Genomic DNA, 17,769 nt, shown 5'->3' with positions numbered 1-17,769 from the left:
AGGACGACGAGGCCAAGCGGGATGACGACGGCTGTTCGTCATCGTCCACAGAGTCAGCGCGGCGGAGACAAGTCGGCAGACGCTTTTCCGTGCGCGCGGCTTCCCCAGGAGTTTGCGCGTGGCGAAGTGGGCAAGGCCGACTCGCGACTGCTGGCAAGAACGTTTCGCCGGAGACAAGGCGCTTGGCGACCGTTTGCAATGTTTCAGGGATGGCGGGAGTACTTGGCGGGGGGTAGATGTTTTAAACGCTGGAGCGGTGAACCGCAGGCGCAGTCCTCGACATCGTACGAGTATAATTCTGTCCCGTGGGTGGCGTGACTCAATTGGAACGCCGCGTACGCTTCGTCCGCTAGAGTGCGCACGGAAAAACGCTTCGATGGGGCAGCACCAGTCCGCCGGCTGTCTTCCATTCCTGGGGTCTCGGTCTCGTGGCGGGAATCCACACAGCAGCCACAACGATCAGGTAGGCAGCCGGCGCCGACGGTCTGGTCTCCAGACGGGCTGTGCGCTGACCATCGGACGCCAGCACGACAGCCTGTTCTCGTGTATAAGCACTGAATTCTTTTACAGCGTCACTTCCTGTCTCTTCCTGGATGAACTTCCCCGCCTGTGTCAAGTGTGCAAGCGTTTCAAGGAACTGGTGCGCGATGGTGCATGCGTGGAGTACTCTCGCGGACTCAGACTGACAGACCGGTTAGTTCAGTATGCGCACGCGGTGAATTTGGAACGCCGGGACCTTCTGACAGAGGCAGGAGGCACGGGGAGGGCAGTGTCCTCGATCAACTATGGGGGGAGCACAGGTGCGCTGAAAACGTCGGAGGCGTCCCAAGGAACGAGACGAGCAGGCAGCACGGGATCGGGGGCTGCCAACCTAGCTGCTGGTGGAGAAGTCGCAGAGGCGATCCGGGGCGGCCACGTCACGTCTTCATTTGGTGGCGGCTCTCCAGGCGGTTTTGTTCACAGTGCTGAAGAAGCAAAGGCTCCAGGATCGCCGCAGTCCGTAGCCGTGAGTGCTGCAGGTCACCCGGCTGTAAACAGCACACAGGGGGAAAGCCTCGAGCACAGGCAGTTCCCAGCAGAAGAATACGTAGCCCGTCCCCCCCTGCTCAATGCCTTTTCTGCACGGAGTTTCGCTTTAGACAGACGCACACCTATCATGGAAGAGCTCCTCGTCCAACTCCTGTCAACAGCCCCCCGCATGCGAGTTCTTGTCATTGACTGTCAAGAAAGGACTCCCTTGACGCCTTTGCTCAAGGAAGTGCTTACGCAGCAGTGCCGTTCCATAGAGATATGCGATATCTACAACAGTGAGGGAGATGTACATAGCATCGTCGGTGAGGTTTTGCCCCAGGCGCGGCGACTGACAGAGTTGTCCATTTTCGGTATGCTGGGGTGGACAGATCAGGAAATGATCCAGCTCTGTGCCTGCGTGTTCAGTGTTCACCCAAGTCGACTCTCATTCATCAACGTTTGTTTTGACTCCGCCATCCTCATCAAGGGTGCAGAGCTCGCGGAAGCGAGTTTGCAGACCCTGCTGCTACGAAATGCCGCCGTCACAGCGTTTTCATCAGTTCGGCACATTCGGTTCATGCCGAAAGGCATTTTCTTTCAAGGCCGGCCGTTGGACATCCTTGCAGAACTGAACCAGTTATGCGAGTTTTTTCCAAACTGCCACATGTCCCTCGAGGGAATAGTGGTGTTCGAGGGCCCACAGCAACCTCACCCAACGAGAGGTTCTTCAACAGTGTCTACCGTCTATGACGATGAGGCGTTACTTGATGCCATGTTCGAGCCGTCGGAATCCACCCCTGGCGGCCTCGTCGACGCGCCCTTACTGATATTCCACGTGAGGCGTTTGGCCGCCTGCGACTTCATTGCAAATGGATTATCTGAGGACACGTGCTGCCAATTTTCTTCGACACAGAGAATAGTTGTGAGGCAGTATGAAGAGCTCCTGGGTCTTCACGCGCCCGTTTTGCCATCCATAGGCGTCGTGGCACCTCTAGCGTGGCTAGGCAGCAATGCAGGGGCTGCATTCGGCAAGCGGGTGCAGGCAGTTGTTGATCGCCTCGAGGATTTTGTGATCGTGCTTCCCATCGACTTCTCTAGCGCCTTGGAAATAGACTGCGCGGACTATGTTGGGATTCTTCGTGAAAGCCAGAGTAAAATCAGGGGCATTGAAATCAGAGAGGTATCGGCAGGGACGCCGGACCTCACCACACCGTCCATGATGGAATTAATGATCTCAAACGTGTTCCCCGGTAAGCCCGAAGCGCTCCGAATCGTGCGAATCACGAGCCGTGCGCCGCCGGATATTCACCAGCACTTCATTGCGGTAGTTGTGGAGCTTGCCAGACACAACCCAGGGCTTCGTGTGGTGGAGATCTCTTTTGCTGCAGTGCGCATGGAGGCGGAAACTCATCCCTCGACACGACGTTTTTCCATGGGCCTTGAGGTCCTTAGAGCAGCACTAGCAAAGGAGGGATTCTCTTATCGCGGAATCACGGCCGTCCGCCGCAATGTACTGCTGTTCCTCCGCGAACCGGGTGCGCAACGGCGTACAAACTTTAAGAATTTATAGACCAAGGGATACAGCACCTTTCCGCTTTTCGGGCAAGACGCGCGCCCTCCCTGCACAGGACGCGGGACGACACCGGCGCAATCGTTTTCAGTGACACACGCAAGCTTGTTAACCGATCGCTACAATAGGGCGACTAGCGACGATTGCATATCATGCTGCGCGTTACTATCGATTACCGTAGACCTGCCGTGTGCGCGTGCTTAAACTACCCTTGATGGAGAATGTGACATCATGCTTGCCTGTTATCTGGCTGGGGCGCACTTCACGCGAAGATGCCGTTTTTCCATGGATTTTTCCGCCTCTGACACAACTGAGCTTTCACGGATGAACACTTCTGTGGTCGGTTCGCCTTTGTCCGTCACAGCAAGTCACATATGATGAAGCTCGGAAAGTTATTGCTGTCTCTCGTCGGATTTTACAGCGTAACATCCGCAAGTCCGCAGACGGGCGCATCCGCTACTTGTGACACAAGAATGAGCCACCAACACATCCTCCCGACAGGTGTTTCGCAAACCCGTCATACTGCAGGAACAAAAGCATCTCCATCGGGGGAACACCCCCACCTGTGGCTGGGGCTGATGCGGCAGCCAACAGGAGAGCCTAAACTAACTCGGCGTCCTGCTGGCAGATGGCGACGTGCGGCAGTTGTGCACCACAAGGTACTAGAGCAGCACGGAAACTACAATAGGATACTTTGGTTCAAGTAAAATACCTTGTTGCGGATGTGCACATTATGTATGGGACTACTGATCGGGATCTCTTAACGTCTTCGTTTTACCGAACGTAAGCTCTCGTGTGCTTTTCCCTGCCTGAGTCGACGGCCGATCTAGCTCCAGGAGGGTTTTGACCACGCTGCAGCCTGAAAGTGATGGATTGATCATTTTCTACGCAAGTGCAGGACTAGGTGACTGCGGGGCTAGCCACGCTCATTCGACCGAGTCAACAGACTTTGCGCTTCCACCTCTGCCATCCAGAAAAGCGGTCCTTTTCAGACGGGAGGTGAGGGGATAGGGTGCCATCAGGTGAAAACTGGCATACGCAAACACGGCAGCCTGCGTGCCGCCCATTTTTGCAAGTAGCATGTGGCTTCAGCAGAGCCGGACGACCCTATCCCTTCGCCTCCCCTGCGAACTCCCCTACCGCGGAGTCCCTTGGGCACCTGAGCTCTGTGAAAGGAAGCGTTCAGGACGTTTCTTCTGCGAGCTGTCTCCCTTGAGAATTGGTGAGAAGCATGAGCCTCGCGCTACGCAAAACAAGAACGAGGCGAAGTGTCCGGAAACTGAGTCACCGAGGGCATACGCCTGCCAAGTCAGGCGACACGACAACCCGACGAGAGCTGTGTTTTTCGTTGTTTTCATTGCCCGTCCCTCGCCTACTCATCTTTTCTGGCTTACGCGGATTGAAATTCAGGATGGTGCACAACCACGTGTCCCGGTTGCCTTTCCCGCGTTGTCATGCGTCAGTGTTTGTCGAGACAAGCAGCGACGTTCAGCGTAAGGGGACGCCGCCTTCAGTCTGGCCGCTCGAACCGCCACAGGCACCACGAGAATTCAGGATTTGTCTGCTTTTCGATGCTTCATGAAGAAGCAAAGTGCTGCGGGCTGGACACAGTTCTCTTTCGAGGCGTGACGTGTGTGTATGTCTGAGAGGGACTCTACCTCAAAGCATGCGTTCACACTTTGAACTTTAGTAATATGGTGTTCGATGTCCGCCAGAAGTCGAATCAACATCTCACATTGAAATCCTTTTATCGCGAAGTCCCGCACAGCCTCGAAGGAGGCGATTGAAGCCGGAAATTCACTTGACGAAGGTTGCCGAAGTGAAGAAATTGTTCTACGCGGCTGAGGACAGTTATCTGCGCGAGGGGCGACCGGCGCGCGCGGGGTGTCACCCGGTTTTTTCGTTTTTCCATCGCAGTTACAAGAGCTTGGCGGTCGACAGTTTCGCTATCCATTCGTTTTTTTAAAGAATTCTTTCCGGTGGCGAGGCTTGCATTTCTTCGTCGGCTGTATGGCAACTTTACGAGGTTTTCTGTCGCTTTTTAGCGACCTGCTTTTCGCCATCTCGAGGAGGCTTTTCGGGGGCGGGACTTCCTTCTTTGTCCCTGCTCCCGCGTAGTGCATGTATACGTGACAACACTATGAATCGTCTTTTTGTGCTTTTCGTCTTGTCCATTCTGCAAAGGCTGTTCCTTGATTGTCTTCTTGTCTTTGCTTTCTTCATAATCCTTATCCGCTCTGGGCTCACTCCGTTCCCGTTCCCGCCTCTCCCTCCTAAACGTCCAACCTAGGCCTTCTTCATTGCCGGCTTTTTCAACGCGCTCGTCTCTCTTTTCACGTCTTTCCGCAGCCCATTCGCCTTTTTTTCTTCGTCCCGACACCCCTGGCTCTGCCGGCTCTCGGAGTCACCCCCTACGTCCCCCCGTCTTTCACTTCTCTTGTCCTCTCGCTGGCAGTCCTAGGCGCCGCGACTTCTTTTCCTCTCTCCGGTACCACGTCAACTCTCAACACTTTCCAACTGTCACGTCTCTTTCTTAGCCGCAGCTGCCTGCGCGCGAGTCGCTCGTCGAGATCCTCTCCCGACTTTCTTGCGCGGTGCACAGTAGGAAGGGCAACCGAAGACAGACGTCTTCTCGGTTCCGCCGTTTTTTTGTAGCGGGTCGACGGCATTTCTTCCGGCGTACTCCAGCCGGCTGGCGCTTTGCTCGCTTCTGCTCTGCAGCGCAGGCACTTTTCCTCGCAGCCTGTCTCTCTCGTCGTGCTCAAGCGGAAGGAAACTCGGGTAGCCATCGTTTTTGCGGTACCCTTCACTCTCTCCCGTGTGCGCATTGTTTTGGGCGGCAGTGACAGGTCGGCTACGTCCGCCTTTCTTCCGTTTTCTTTCCTCCGCGTGTGCGGCCAGACAGTCGAAAGAGGATTCAAGCCGCACCGGCGGTCGTGAGGTGTCGTTGTCCGTGCGACAGTGAAGACTCGATAGATTTCTTCTCCTCCCGAAGAGACAGCGAGAGACATGTGGGTTCCTGTCAGATTGTTCCTCTCTGATCTGAACTCACTCACGGTTTTCCGGCGCGCGCAGTCCGCTCCTGTCGGGGTGCGTCCGGTGTATCTTCGCGTGGTGTGAAGTCGTATCCTCGCGTGTCTCTGTGTTCTCTAAATCCGTCGTCTTCCGCAAAACTTTTTTTCCGGCCGAAAGCTCTAGCTCACGCGTCCGCGATCCCTCTTCGCCGGATCTGCCGGCCGTCGAACCGGTCAACGCGTCTTGCTGCGCCTTCGCTCCTTTTCTACGCAGCGCCCGTTTCTCTCGCATGTTCCCTGCTGCGATTTTACTTCGGCTCGCCTTCACCGCAGCACCATCTGTATCCGCACTCAACGCCACCCTGTTGCGCTGCGGCCTTCCGTTTTGCTCATCGAGGTCAGTAAAGCGATATCCCCCCAGTCTCCTCTGGCTTGTGGGGTTTGGCGTCTGTGCGAGATTCTTGCTTTCCTGTTTGTATTCTCGCCTCTTCTCCGTTGCTTTCTGTTCGTCGCGTCCGACTGCGATTGTCTCCGTTTTCTGTCTGTTCTCTTCGAACGTATTACCGGGGGTTCCTGCTGTGTTGTTTGTCAGCGTTTTCGCTGTCGGGTTTCTTGCTCTCCCGCCTGGTTTTCGCCTCCACACTCGTTTCTGCTTGTCTCGTCTGGGGCCCTCGCAGGACTTGTGTGCTTCTTCCTCGTTTGGCTCTTGTCTCGTATCTTCTTCGGTTCCGCTGAACAGTGGCACCGCTGCCCAGCATGCGGAGTCTGTGTTGCGTGCCGGTGCATGGTTTCGTCTCTGTTCTTCGTTTGGAGCCCCGGAGGATCTTTTCGCCTCTGTGCCGTGGCGCTCTTGCTTGATCTTCGAGAGCAGTATGTCGTGGGAGACGTCTGCGTCGCGTCCTTGTCGTCATCCCGAGCGTGTTGCCTTTTTGATTCGTTCCTCTACTGAGCGCGCGGACTCTGAGTTGGCGGGGAGTCTCTCTTCTCACCAGCCGTCGCTCCTGTCCTCCGACTCCGCCGCCTCTGAAGGAGGTTCCGCTGCGCCGCGTGCCTTTGCCCCGCGCTCGGTTGTGCGTGTCTCCTCGCCGCTTTCAGCGGAGAGCCCGAAGAACGACGTCTCCTCTGCGTTCTCCGCGGTACCGGCGAATCTGTCGCCGTTTGTCTGCAACCCGGACGCGCGCCGCGGCGTCTCCTCGTCGTCCGCTTCGCAGTCTTTGCGCGATCCTGCGTCGGCCTCTGGTGCTGGCTTTGCGCGACGCGAGGGAACTTCTCTGCGATTTCCTCAGTCCTTCGACGAGGAGCGCGAGTGCCGTCGAGACGGCGAGCGGATAACCCCGCCACGCCGCGCTCGTGCGCAGGAGTCGCTGCCCGTTGCCGACTCGCCGCATCTGTCTGCGAATCCGTGCCACTTCAGTCCGCAGCCGCCGGCGGCCGCGTTCGTCTCTTCGCCGCTCTTCTCTTCGCCTCACTCGCCCGCAGAGGCGTTGCCCTACGACGCGCGGGACGAGGCGCAGAGCAGCTGCACGCCGAGCGGCGAGCGCGGGGAGACAGACGAGGACGAAGGCGTAGAGTGGCCTTCAGGCGGGCTCGCGCGCGCCCGGCAGGACGGAGCCGCGAAGGAGGGACTGCGCGTGGAGTTCTCTTCTTTCGCGTCGTCTTCTACAGGGTGCCTTCACAGCGGCCGACAAGAGACCTGCTTCCTGTCGCCGCCGGGGGAAGAGGGTGAAGACGAGCCTTGCGACTACAGTGATGTGAGCAGAGAGAGCAGCCTGGAGGCCGGCGGCAGCGAACGAGAAGAAAGGGAGAAGTTTCACTCGCTCTCGCCGCGCCCCGCGGACTCTGCTGCCTGGGCGAGACCGGGCGCGCGGGCCTTCGCGCGTCCAGCGGCTCAGTTTCCGCGCGAAGGCTGCGACAGTCTCCTGCTGTCGTGCGTCTCCTCCACAGCGAGAGACGACGACGCGCGCGAGGATCGCGTGTATCGCGGAGAAGTCCGCTGCGACCTCGCCAGTGGAACACAGAGTGAACGCGACGAGGAAGTGAGTGACCGCCGCTGCATCCTGCCGGCTGACCAGCCTTTCACCCTCGCCTCGTTCTCTTCGTTCTCCGCGTCCAGCGCAGCCGAAGGGTACCCCTCGCCGGCGCCTCGAGACCCGCTCGGACGGAGGCGACGCACCGGTGGCGCGCCGTGGGCGGCGACCTCTCTCCAGCGCCGAGGGGGAAGCCGCGAAGAGGCAGACTCCCACGACCCCGAGGAGATCCGCAGCGTCTCTTCAGTTTCGTCGCGGAGGGGTGCAGGGCGAGAGGAGCACGAAGAAGACGAGCGCCGGAGGTCGGTGGAGCAAGAGGCGTGGAAGGCCACGCAGGCGCCGTCTGAGCTTTGGTGCGAGGCTTCCCGCGAGGCCTCGCAGAGTCCGCTGGTAGCCCAGGGGCCCAGAAGGGCGCGAGAGAAAGAAGAGACCGTTTCTGCGCTGAGGGAAAAGCGCGAAGGGAGGAGAAGGCGGCGCACGCGAGCACGCAGACGCGCGGCGCGCCTTCGGCGACTCTCAGGCGCAGAGCGGTCCCGTGCGACAACGCGGGCGGGCGCGGCGTCGACGTCAGCAGCAGGGTCTCATCCCTGCGAGACACGGACGAATTCGAGGCCTTCGGGAGCAGGGCTAGGGCCGGAAAGACCACCGCGAGAGAAACGACACCGAGAAGACGGGAGTCGGCTGCAGCGCCATCCCAAGCACGTCAAAGGAGGAGGTGGGTACAGCGAATTCTGCGGCGAACAGAGGTTCAGAGGGGACCTCGCGGAAACAGAGAGCACGGAGGGGGGGATGGACAAGGAGGGGCGAGGGTACACTCTCGCGGCGTGTGACGGGGCCGCGCCTGTTCCTGCTGACGGCGCTTGGAAAACAACATTTGTATACGAGGTGTACGAATAATCTCGTGCCCTTTCGCTTGGGAGTTGTCTTCTGGTGTTAGTCTGCACGTAATGCGCGGATTGTGCTGTGTTGACGTTCAGGTTGTGGCGGTCCCTCACCGGCGCGCGTGGTTACCGTCGAAGACGGGCCCGTGACTGTGTCTTCGCGGGAGCGTGTGCAGCTGACCGCCGCGCCGGAGGCGCCTTTCCGCCGGGACGCTCGCGTCCTTTCTCCGCTGTATCCGTTGTACCAGCCGTTCTCGGTTGCCGCGCCTTCGCATCCGCCCCCTGCGCTTCCCTCGCCCTTTCTCTCCTCCGATTCCTCCTCGGGGCTGCCCGCGTCGTCCCGCGAAGCATCGTGGGCACCTGCGGCAGGAGTCCACGCGTCTGCTGCGTTCGACTTGACTTCGGCTGGTTCGGAGTCGCGTCTGTTCGCGTCGTCGGCCTCTCGCGTGCCTACAACAACTTCCGCCTACTACGGAGGCCTCGCGCCCTCTTCTGCAGCAGCCGTAGATCCGTTTGCTCCGTCGCTGGCTTCGGGAGGGTGTCCCTCCTACGCGTACGCCCCTGCAGGCGTGCCTGCGTCGTCTCCTGTCTCTCCGCCGGGGTCGTCTTTCTACCCGAGTCCCTTTTCCTGTCTGTCTGCGTCGAGCCCGACACTTCCGCAGTTCGTGAGCGGCTCGCTTGGAACCGCCCCGCCGTTGACGCACCCTGCTGAGACCCCGGGGGCTCTAGCTTCGCTTTCGCTCTGGTCCTACGGGCCTGTTGGCCCCAAGCGGGGCTCGGACTCCGGCGCGCCCTCGGGGCTCCTTCCTGCTTTCCTGGCGTCGTCTGCCGTCGCCTCGGCGGCGGCGCATTCGTCTCCTCTGGGCGCCGCCCCGGTCTTCTCTGGGCCCCCGGCCGCGCGCGATTCGGAGGCCTTCGGCTGCTTTTTGTCGCACGCGAACAAAGTCGCCGCGCCATTCGCGGTTTTCGCCTCAGACGAAGAGTCCTTGCGATTCGCGCGGTACTGCTTCTGGAGCCTGCGGAAGAGGGCAGAGGCCCAACGGGCGCGCGCGCGAGAGAGAAGCATCTCGCACAGCAGCAGGCGGCGACGCTCGCGGAAGCGAGCTGACTTGTTTTCCTCAGCCTCTTCCCAGCGATCTTCGTCCGCCAGGCCAGAGGAAATCTCTGCGGACGCGCGCGACGGCGCGGAGCGTGGGAGTCCTCGGCGACGACGAAGCCGCGTGGTGCTGTCTGGTAGGGAGAAGTCCGGCGCAGGAGAGGCATTCGAGTTAGCCTGCGGTCAGCGTCGGAGCTCGCCTGCGGAGGAGCCTCCTTTCTCTTGGACTCAGAGCGCCCCCGGCGCCTGTGGCGAGCGCGCGCGAAGAGACGCGGGCAGCCGAGACGCGCGTCCCTTCCAGTCTCGCAGGCGACGGGGGGGGGAGCAGGAGAGGCGGCGTCGCTCGCCCTCGGCGTTGACACCTTACCCGTATTCCCTCGTCCCGCCTAGCTTGTTTTCCTGCGCGTCTTTCTCGCCGTATTCTTCGCTGAGCTCGAGCCTGCTCGGCCTCGTTCCGCCGGTCTACGCCGTAGATCGCCTTCCGCCGCTGTTTGCGCAGGCGCACAATAGACCGGGCTGGTCGAAGCGGCGCTGCAGACGCGAGGGCGACTCTTGGGAGAGAGCCATGAGTCACGCGTCGTCCTCTGTGTCGCGTCGGGCGTCGCCCGACAGGCGCAAGAGACGCCAGGGCTGGGGGGACAGCCGGCGCGAGGAGCACAGCCGGTCGTACAGCCGCCAGGAGGGCGGCGACAGACGGTCGCGGAGGCGTCGATCTGACGCATCTTCCTCCAGTAGGGCGGCCTCGTCCTCGCGTGAGAGGGAGGAGGAGGCAGAGGAGGAGGGAAACCGGAGGACGCGGAGCGGGCGCGAGGGCGACAGGCCCGACGAGGCGCGGGAAAAGAGGCGCTATCCTTCGTCGCGCAACCATGTAGTCTCTAATGCAGAGCGCGCGTCTTCACCGCCGTCAAACAGTTCCTTGAAGCAGCCTCAGTGCCGCCTCGATGCGTCGCTCCCTGCAGCCACAGACTCGCCCGACGCCGCGCCGGACCGCGCGCAGAGCTTCGATGCAGGCAAGACGCGGAACGGCGATGCCTCGCCGCACACACGGGGCGCCTCGCGCGGAGACGCGCGCGAAGGCGACAAAAAGAGAAGTCGAGTGGATGCGTCGCGGGGGGGCGACGCCGAGAGAAGGAAGACGCGCGCGCGCCAGGGGTGGTGTATCGAGGGCGAGCGACACGCGCCTCCTCGCAGGCCGGACTGCAGCGACTCGCGAGCTGGGAGAGACAGGGAGACGGAGGAAAACCTGGCAGAGGCCTGCGACGCAGCGAGGCTCAGCGACAGCTCTCGGGGTGAGGACGCGAAGACTGAGAGAGCCGAAGAGGGGCGAAGCAGCCCGCGGAAGTGGGAGACGACAGCCCGCCTGCGCGCCTCGTCCAGCCACCGCGGAGAAGACCAAAGTCGGCGCGAGCCGCGAGAAAGCGAACTCAAGAGCAGCCGCCGGAGGCGCTTGGAAAACACAGGCACCGATGACGCGACGTCGTCCTCGAGGCGGGCGCGCGCGAGCGGCGCAGGCGAGGAAGGCCGGATGAAGTCCGAGAGGAGGGGGGGAGGGAGCAGAAGACGCGTAGACCGCGGAGGCGGGTCGCTCGCGTCTCCGCCGCGGGGGTCGCGGCTGTCGCGCCGCGCGGGCGCCACGCGGAGCGGAGGCCGGGCGTCGCGGGACTCCGAGGCGCGTCGTCGCAAGCGCGACGACTCCTCTCGCGCGCGGACGAAGCGCCGGAAGGACGATCGGCGCGCCTCGCGGGCTTCGCGCCCCCCGGCGAAGCGCCGAAAGGAGGAGGAGAGGAGTCGCCGCGACGGCGAGCGGCGACGCAGGAGCAGCAGCCGCAGCGTGAGTGGGGATCGAAGAGAGCGCGGTCGCGACGGCCGCGACGCAGGCGGCCGAGGAGGGGGGCGGAAGAAGTCATGCCTGTCTCGTGCCTCGTCGTCGTCTTCACGGTCCTCCTCGCGGCCGCATCACCGCAGCCGGAGGCACGCGTCGTCGCCGTCGTATCGGCGCAGCGGCTACGACTACTTTGGCGGGCGCCGAGAGAGACGCGATCGGGGGGCCGGAGGGACGCGCGAAGAGGAGCGGCGCCGTGGAAAGGCGCGACGGGTCGGGTGCTGCGGCGGCGACGGCAGCAGCCGAGAGAAGAAGCGCGACCGCAGTCGCACGTCCTGCCACCGGACGTCTCGCAGCCGCGAGCGCGTCGGGGGACGCGATGGGCGCCGCGGGCGGCGATACTACGGTGAAGAGGAGGCGTCGCGGCATCGCTGTCCGCTCTCCTCGCCCTACGTCTCGCAGCACGTCTTCTGCCCTGTCTCGCCGCACAGTCTCTTCTACGCGAGCCGCAAATCGTCGCACTTAGCTGTGCCGCGGCACCGCCCCGAGATCGCCCCGCCGCGCGCATACAAGTCGAGCAAACACCAGCCCTACAACGAAGGCTGGGGCGGGGAGCGCAGTCGGCGGAAGAGCCGCGAGAAGAAGCGCGATCGCCAGGAGGAGGAAGCGCGCGGCGAGCGGCGCCGGCGCCGGGCGGCCAAGGGTGCGACGCGCCGGAGAGACGAGGGTGGCGAGCGGCGCCGCGCCGCCGCGAAGAAAAAGGAAAAGAAGGACGAGTCCTCGAAGGACGACATCGTGCACTTTGACTGGCGCCCAGGCATGTGGCTCACCGACCGCTACCGCGTGCTAGACAAAATGGGCGAAGGAACTTTCGGCCGTGTCCTGCGCTGCGCCGACGTTCACACACAGCGCGAGGTCGCCATCAAGGTGAGAAGTCAACACCTTCCACAAGAAGAGGAGGGGGAGAGGGGACGCTGCGCGAGAGACGAGGGGAAGCGAAGCTCTCGCTAATGCGCTCGACAGAAAAAGCGACCGAAAGAGTCGAAAACGCCGCGTCGAACTCCTCCCTAAGGGAGGAGTGCGCCCGAGATGACGCCGCAGAACGAGCGAAAGAAAGCAAATCTCCATTCGTAGGGCGATGCGATGAGAAGGCGCATGCATCCAAGCCCTGCATTCGCCCTTTGTGTCATTTCGTCCTGTTCGTGTTCATTTTTTGCGGTTCAGCTTTATCGGTCGTGTTTTCTTTTGCCTTTTCTTCCAGGTCGTCCGGGATGTGTCGAGGTACACGTCTGCAGCGCGCATCGAAGTTGACATTTTGCGAGAGATCAACGAGCGAGACGCGCCCTCCAGTTCCTCCTCCTCCGGATCGAGCTCCTCGTCGCACTGCGTGCGTCTCCACGACGCCTTCCTCTACAAGAGTCGCCACATGTGCCTAGTCTTTGAGAAGCTGGGCAAGAGCTTGTACGATCTCCTCACAGAGAATCACTATCTGGGCTTCTACCTCGAAGACATCCGCATCGTCGCCAAGCAGTGCCTCATCGCCCTCGCCTTCCTCCGCGCATGCCGACTCACACACACCGACCTCAAGGTACGACCAGAGGAGCGAGCGGCCCTGCCCTTCGACTCGAAGCTGGATTCGTGCGGCTCGAGATCGCCTTTCTGTCGATCGCAGTCTGTCTCCGCTACCACGAGTCGGTCTTCATGGCCTGCTCAGAAGTGAAGCAGTGAATACGCCGCGTGCATCGCTCGACGCGCGGAAAGGTTCACAGGTCACGCCTCGCGCCTTTCGCTTCGATTTTTAGGTTTCTGAAGGGCGAGGGGTCGACGGCCTGTTTGTCTTCAGTATGCCTTTTCTTCTTTGCCGTTTCATCCCGTTTTGCCTCTCTTTGTCTGTCGTCGCGGCGGCTCGTTGCGTCGCTGCAGCCCGAAAACATCCTGTTGCTCGACGACATCCTCATCCCCGTTCCGGCGCCTCGGGTGAGAGTTGCAACTGAAGAGAAAGCCGAAGCGCCAAAGACAGAGTTCCACAGAAGGGCGGCAGACCGCGAGAAAACCGCGCGAGAATTTGTTGCGCACGCACATATCGACCAACTCATGCGTATATGTATAAAAACAGAAGTAATTTTTCATCTCTCCTGGAGCACAGTCCGTGTGAGCTCAAACCTCCGCAGTTTGTTAGGTGGGCAGCTGTGGGGTGGGCGAAGGCAATTCCTGTCAATCTATGTCTATATCCGTCTGTGTATCTACCTCTATATTCACACACGTTTATATATGTATATATGTATAGATATGTATCCACATATCGATGTACGCATCTATCCGTCTACGTACATCTGTCTATTCATAAGGAACAATCTATCTGTCTCTCTATATATCTACCTATATGCAAGTGGCTGAAGTAGGCACGACGTAGACACCGTACGCGCTTTCATGTGGCTGTATTAATTTTTTTTTCAGCCGTCAGGCTCGGTGAAGGGGCACTATCTCCGGCCAGCGCAGGTGGGAGTCAAGATCATCGACTTCGGCAGCGCGACGTTCGAGGACGATTACCACTCGTCGCTGATCAACACGCGGCAGTACAGAGCGCCAGAAGTCATCCTCGGTGAGGTCCGCCGCGGCTAACGCCTCTGCGCAGCGCGTCTACTCGACCCTTCTCTCTATATCTATATGTGTTCTATCTATCTGCCTGTGTATATGGATCTCCATATCTGTTTACCTATATCTATCTATACCTATATTCCTGTCGCTATCTGTATCTGTCTATCTGTATCTATGCATCTATCTCTATGTGCCTATCTCTTTGTCCCTCTCGATGTATGTATATAGATGTATTGTATAGTTGCTGAAAAGACTCGTATTCTTTGTCACAAAGACCCGAAGACGGCGAGGCTCGTAGGGCGGCGCGTGTCCTCCCTAGGGTACACTTACTCGCCGCGAGTCTCGAGGATCTCTGTCTTCGTCACGCATGCGTTTCCTGCTCCTCTTCTATCAATATCTCGACTCTAATCTGCAACTCAATTTGTAGCGCGCGCCTGGAGCCGTTTAGGTGTGTGTATGTGTCACAGATATGTGAAGTTGGTTTCGTTGCGTTTTTCAGGCCTCGGCTGGGATATGTCGAGCGACGTTTGGTCGCTAGGATGCATTTTGATGGAGCTCTACACAGGCAACCTTCTCTTCCGCACGCACGAACATCTGGAGCACCTCGCCATGATGGTAGGTAGCAACCTAGACTTCCACTGGAGCTCCTGCGTGCCTCTGCATGTCTGCAAAGATCTGCAGAGACGCGTCCTCTTCGTGCCCGTCGGCCTGATGAGCCCTCGGCTCACCTATGCTTGTGTTTCCACGCATATATACATACATATATATACATATATATATACACATATATATACATATACATATATATATGTAAGAATATATGTGTGCATGTGTGTGGCCGCGTATGTATATGTGTATACGCGTGTGTGCATATTTGACTTTCTTTGGCGCTCGGGTCTCGAAATCAGTCTTGAGCGGCTCTGTCGCGTTCTGGTTTCCAGGAGCGGATCGTTGGGCCTTTTCCGACGGAGATGCTCGAGAGCGCGCTCTCCACCGACGGGCGGCGGTACGTTGCGCCGCCCGCTGGGGAGGGCGCTTCAGGTCCTCCACCTGCGTTCGACGCGCCTCCGGGGGTAGAAGAGGAGAGGGAGAAGAAGGAGAGAGAAAAACGAGACTCTGGCACGCTGCCGCCGCCGCGGCTCCACTGGCCTGAAGGCGCCTCGAGTGCCAACAGCGAGGAGCGGGTGCGCAGTTGCGTCCCGCTGCAGGTAGGGCTCTCTCTTGCGCCTGAGGCAACTCGCGAAGTCGCAAAATTCACGAATCTGCAAACCTTCCAAGGGGGAGCGTTGCGCCACGCTGCATGCGAGCGTTAGTTTAGCGTTTAGGCACGCAGGCGCGGCCCGCGCCGCGCCTGCGTTAAAATTCTTGCTCGTGCCTCAGTCGCCTGCATATCTCTGCATGCAGACATGTGTCTGTACATTTAACATATCTATCTGTCCACACATCTATTTATCTTCTTTTCCAGATATATGTGTCATACAGATTTATATCTATACATATAACATATCTATATATCCACATATCCATTTATCTCCCTATGCATATGTATATATGTCATTATGCACCAGGGCTCGTCTCCTACGAGGGCGCAGGGTCTCGCGTCTTCTACGTAAAGTGGGGCGCCACTGTTTTCTTAATCGTTGTTTGTGCTCGTCGGCGTGAAGGAAATTTGGTTTTGGCGGTTTTTTCTTTTGTTTTCAGGCTCTTGTTCTTCCGCAGCACCGAATTTTCTCGGATTTCGTGCGCTCGCTGCTCCAGATCGACCCGCAGAAGCGACCCACGCCGGGCGGCGCCCTCATGCATCCGTTCTTCACTGCTGAGCTGAGGGAGTGACGTGCAGAGAATCTCCGATTTCGGTGCGACATGGAGTGAGACCGCGGCATGAATGGGAGAGCTGTGTCATTTCGACGTCGGCTCTAAGTCACGCATCTTGTCCTTGAGGGAGTTCTCGAGGTGTGAAGAAACAAAATGCTAACGGAATTCTCCTTGGGTAGTTTCGACGGAGACGCGCGAGAGGACACCGCAAGGTGGCAGCGCGACCTGAACACGCAAGGAGAAGAGGAGAACTGAAAAGAGGGCTCCTGCGGTTGGAGAAGCGGAAAACAATCCTCAGTTGGAGCGAGAAGCGCGTGGTACAGGGGGAAGATCTAGTGCATGATTGGCTGCTAGCATGATGGATATGGAGCGCCAGGGTGGATCGTTTGCATCGTGACAAAAAAGAGAGAAGGTTCATGCTGTTTTTTCCGCTTTTTCGTTCTGTCTTCTCTCCCCGAGATGAGGCGTGCTTCTTTAAAACCGCAGCCTGAAGCGACAGATCCGAAATCTGACAGAAAACAGAATTCCGCGCCACCTCCGGAACTGAAGATCTAAAGTCCTCGTAGCCGCACACACACGCACATGTATCAAGCCAGTGGAAAATAGCCTTTCCTCGTGTGCCGTCATCTAATCATCCTTATGGGGATCAACTGATCCAAACACTTATGTATATACCAACCGTAGACCCTATATATGCATAAATATATGTATATTGGTGTATACTTAGGTGTTGGCATCTATTGACCCGTATAGGAATGCAGATATATATATATATATATATATATATATATATATATATATATATATATATATATATGAGCGCGACTAGCAGACGTCTAGGGGTGTATGAATAATCACACGTGTACGTGAACGCACGTGTATATACATGCGAACCATACATCTGAGCCCTTGCGCTTACTATATATGTATGTAGACTCATTTAAACTCAGCCTCACTTCACGGTCAAACACGTTCGAGACAGGTGTCGCGCGCTGGACTCCCAGTTTTGCTGCACATGTTTTTGTTGGTGGAGCAGGGGCCCGTTTCTTCGTTTCATGGGCAGGCTGCGCAGAGTTTTTCAAACATGCACAGCGTAGTGACCGCGCTCACTGTTTCTGCTCATGAGGCAACAGCTCACGCGAGAGAAGACCGCCAACGCTCGACGCCAATCTGGCTAAGAAAAGCGCACATCGACCTCAGCAGCCCAGCTCTGGAGAAGAGGCGAGCTCCGGTTCATCACGGCGAGCGGCAAGTAGATATTTTTATTCTTATCGGTGTGTCCATTGACTGAAAAAAAAGCCTGGGAGCTCTTCGCGGCTCGTGTCCTGTAGCGGACAGACTGCCGGCAGGGAGGAAGCGACAGAGGGGCGAGGTTAGAGGCAGCCACGCAGGAAAGATGTCTAAGAGTACAACAATCGCGAAGATGGAAAGGAGACGGGCGTGCGAGACGAAACTGCAGAAAGAAGACGATCGTTAACGAAGCGCAAAGGAAGTTCCATTCTATACAAAAGACTTTTTTTAGTTCTTCTTATTATGCTTGTAGAGGATTGGTTTCAATGTTTACAGATGCTACTGATCGGACTAGCATCTGAGTACTAATTTCCTCTCGCTGTCAAGATGAGTGAGAACGATTTTTTTTCTTTAAGTAATAACTATAAATTTCAATTGAATATAAATTTTATATTTTATTTTTCCAATTACTTTTTCCAGCGGGGCTGCCTCTGCAAAGAAACAAGAGACAGCCGAGCCTGGGCTCAGACTCGCAACACGAACGCGCAGGCGAAGCGAGAGGCCAAAAGGCCAGTTTCGCCTTCGATTGAGAGGCCGGCGTCGCAGCAGAAAAATGGAGATAGCAAGCGATCTGCATCCGCGGATCTCTAGAGGCCGGGTCGCGTTAACTCCAACGTTCGTAGTTTTAGTTCACGTTGAATTGAA

At 58.4% G+C, this 17,769-nt stretch overlaps 2 protein-coding genes across 2 annotated transcripts; both read left to right on the top strand.

Moving 5' to 3' along the window:
• Positions 1-376: 376 nt before the first annotated feature.
• BESB_062150 (uncharacterized protein) lies at positions 377-2,581 on the top strand (the record flags this gene model as incomplete). The annotated part of the gene is made up of 1 exon (XM_029364629.1): positions 377-2,581. One exon carries the CDS (start codon positions 377-379, stop codon positions 2,579-2,581), a length of 2,205 nt encoding a protein of 734 aa, XP_029219337.1.
• A 3,886-nt stretch (positions 2,582-6,467) lies between these two features.
• BESB_062140 (uncharacterized protein) lies at positions 6,468-15,852 on the top strand (the record flags this gene model as incomplete). Its single annotated transcript, XM_029364628.1, has 8 exons — positions 6,468-8,337; positions 8,600-12,348; positions 12,683-13,009; positions 13,345-13,398; positions 13,879-14,023; positions 14,519-14,634; positions 14,961-15,227; positions 15,721-15,852. The coding sequence occupies 8 exons, from the start codon at positions 6,468-6,470 to the stop codon at positions 15,850-15,852; spliced, it is 6,660 nt and encodes a 2,219-aa protein (XP_029219336.1).
• Positions 15,853-17,769: the final 1,917 nt, after the last annotated feature.

The sequence above is a fragment of the Besnoitia besnoiti genome, chromosome V (genome assembly GCF_002563875.1).
Source record: "Besnoitia besnoiti strain Bb-Ger1 chromosome V, whole genome shotgun sequence".
In the NCBI taxonomy this organism is placed as follows: domain Eukaryota; phylum Apicomplexa; class Conoidasida; order Eucoccidiorida; family Sarcocystidae; genus Besnoitia; species Besnoitia besnoiti.
This window is presented reverse-complemented; position numbering and strand designations above follow the sequence as displayed.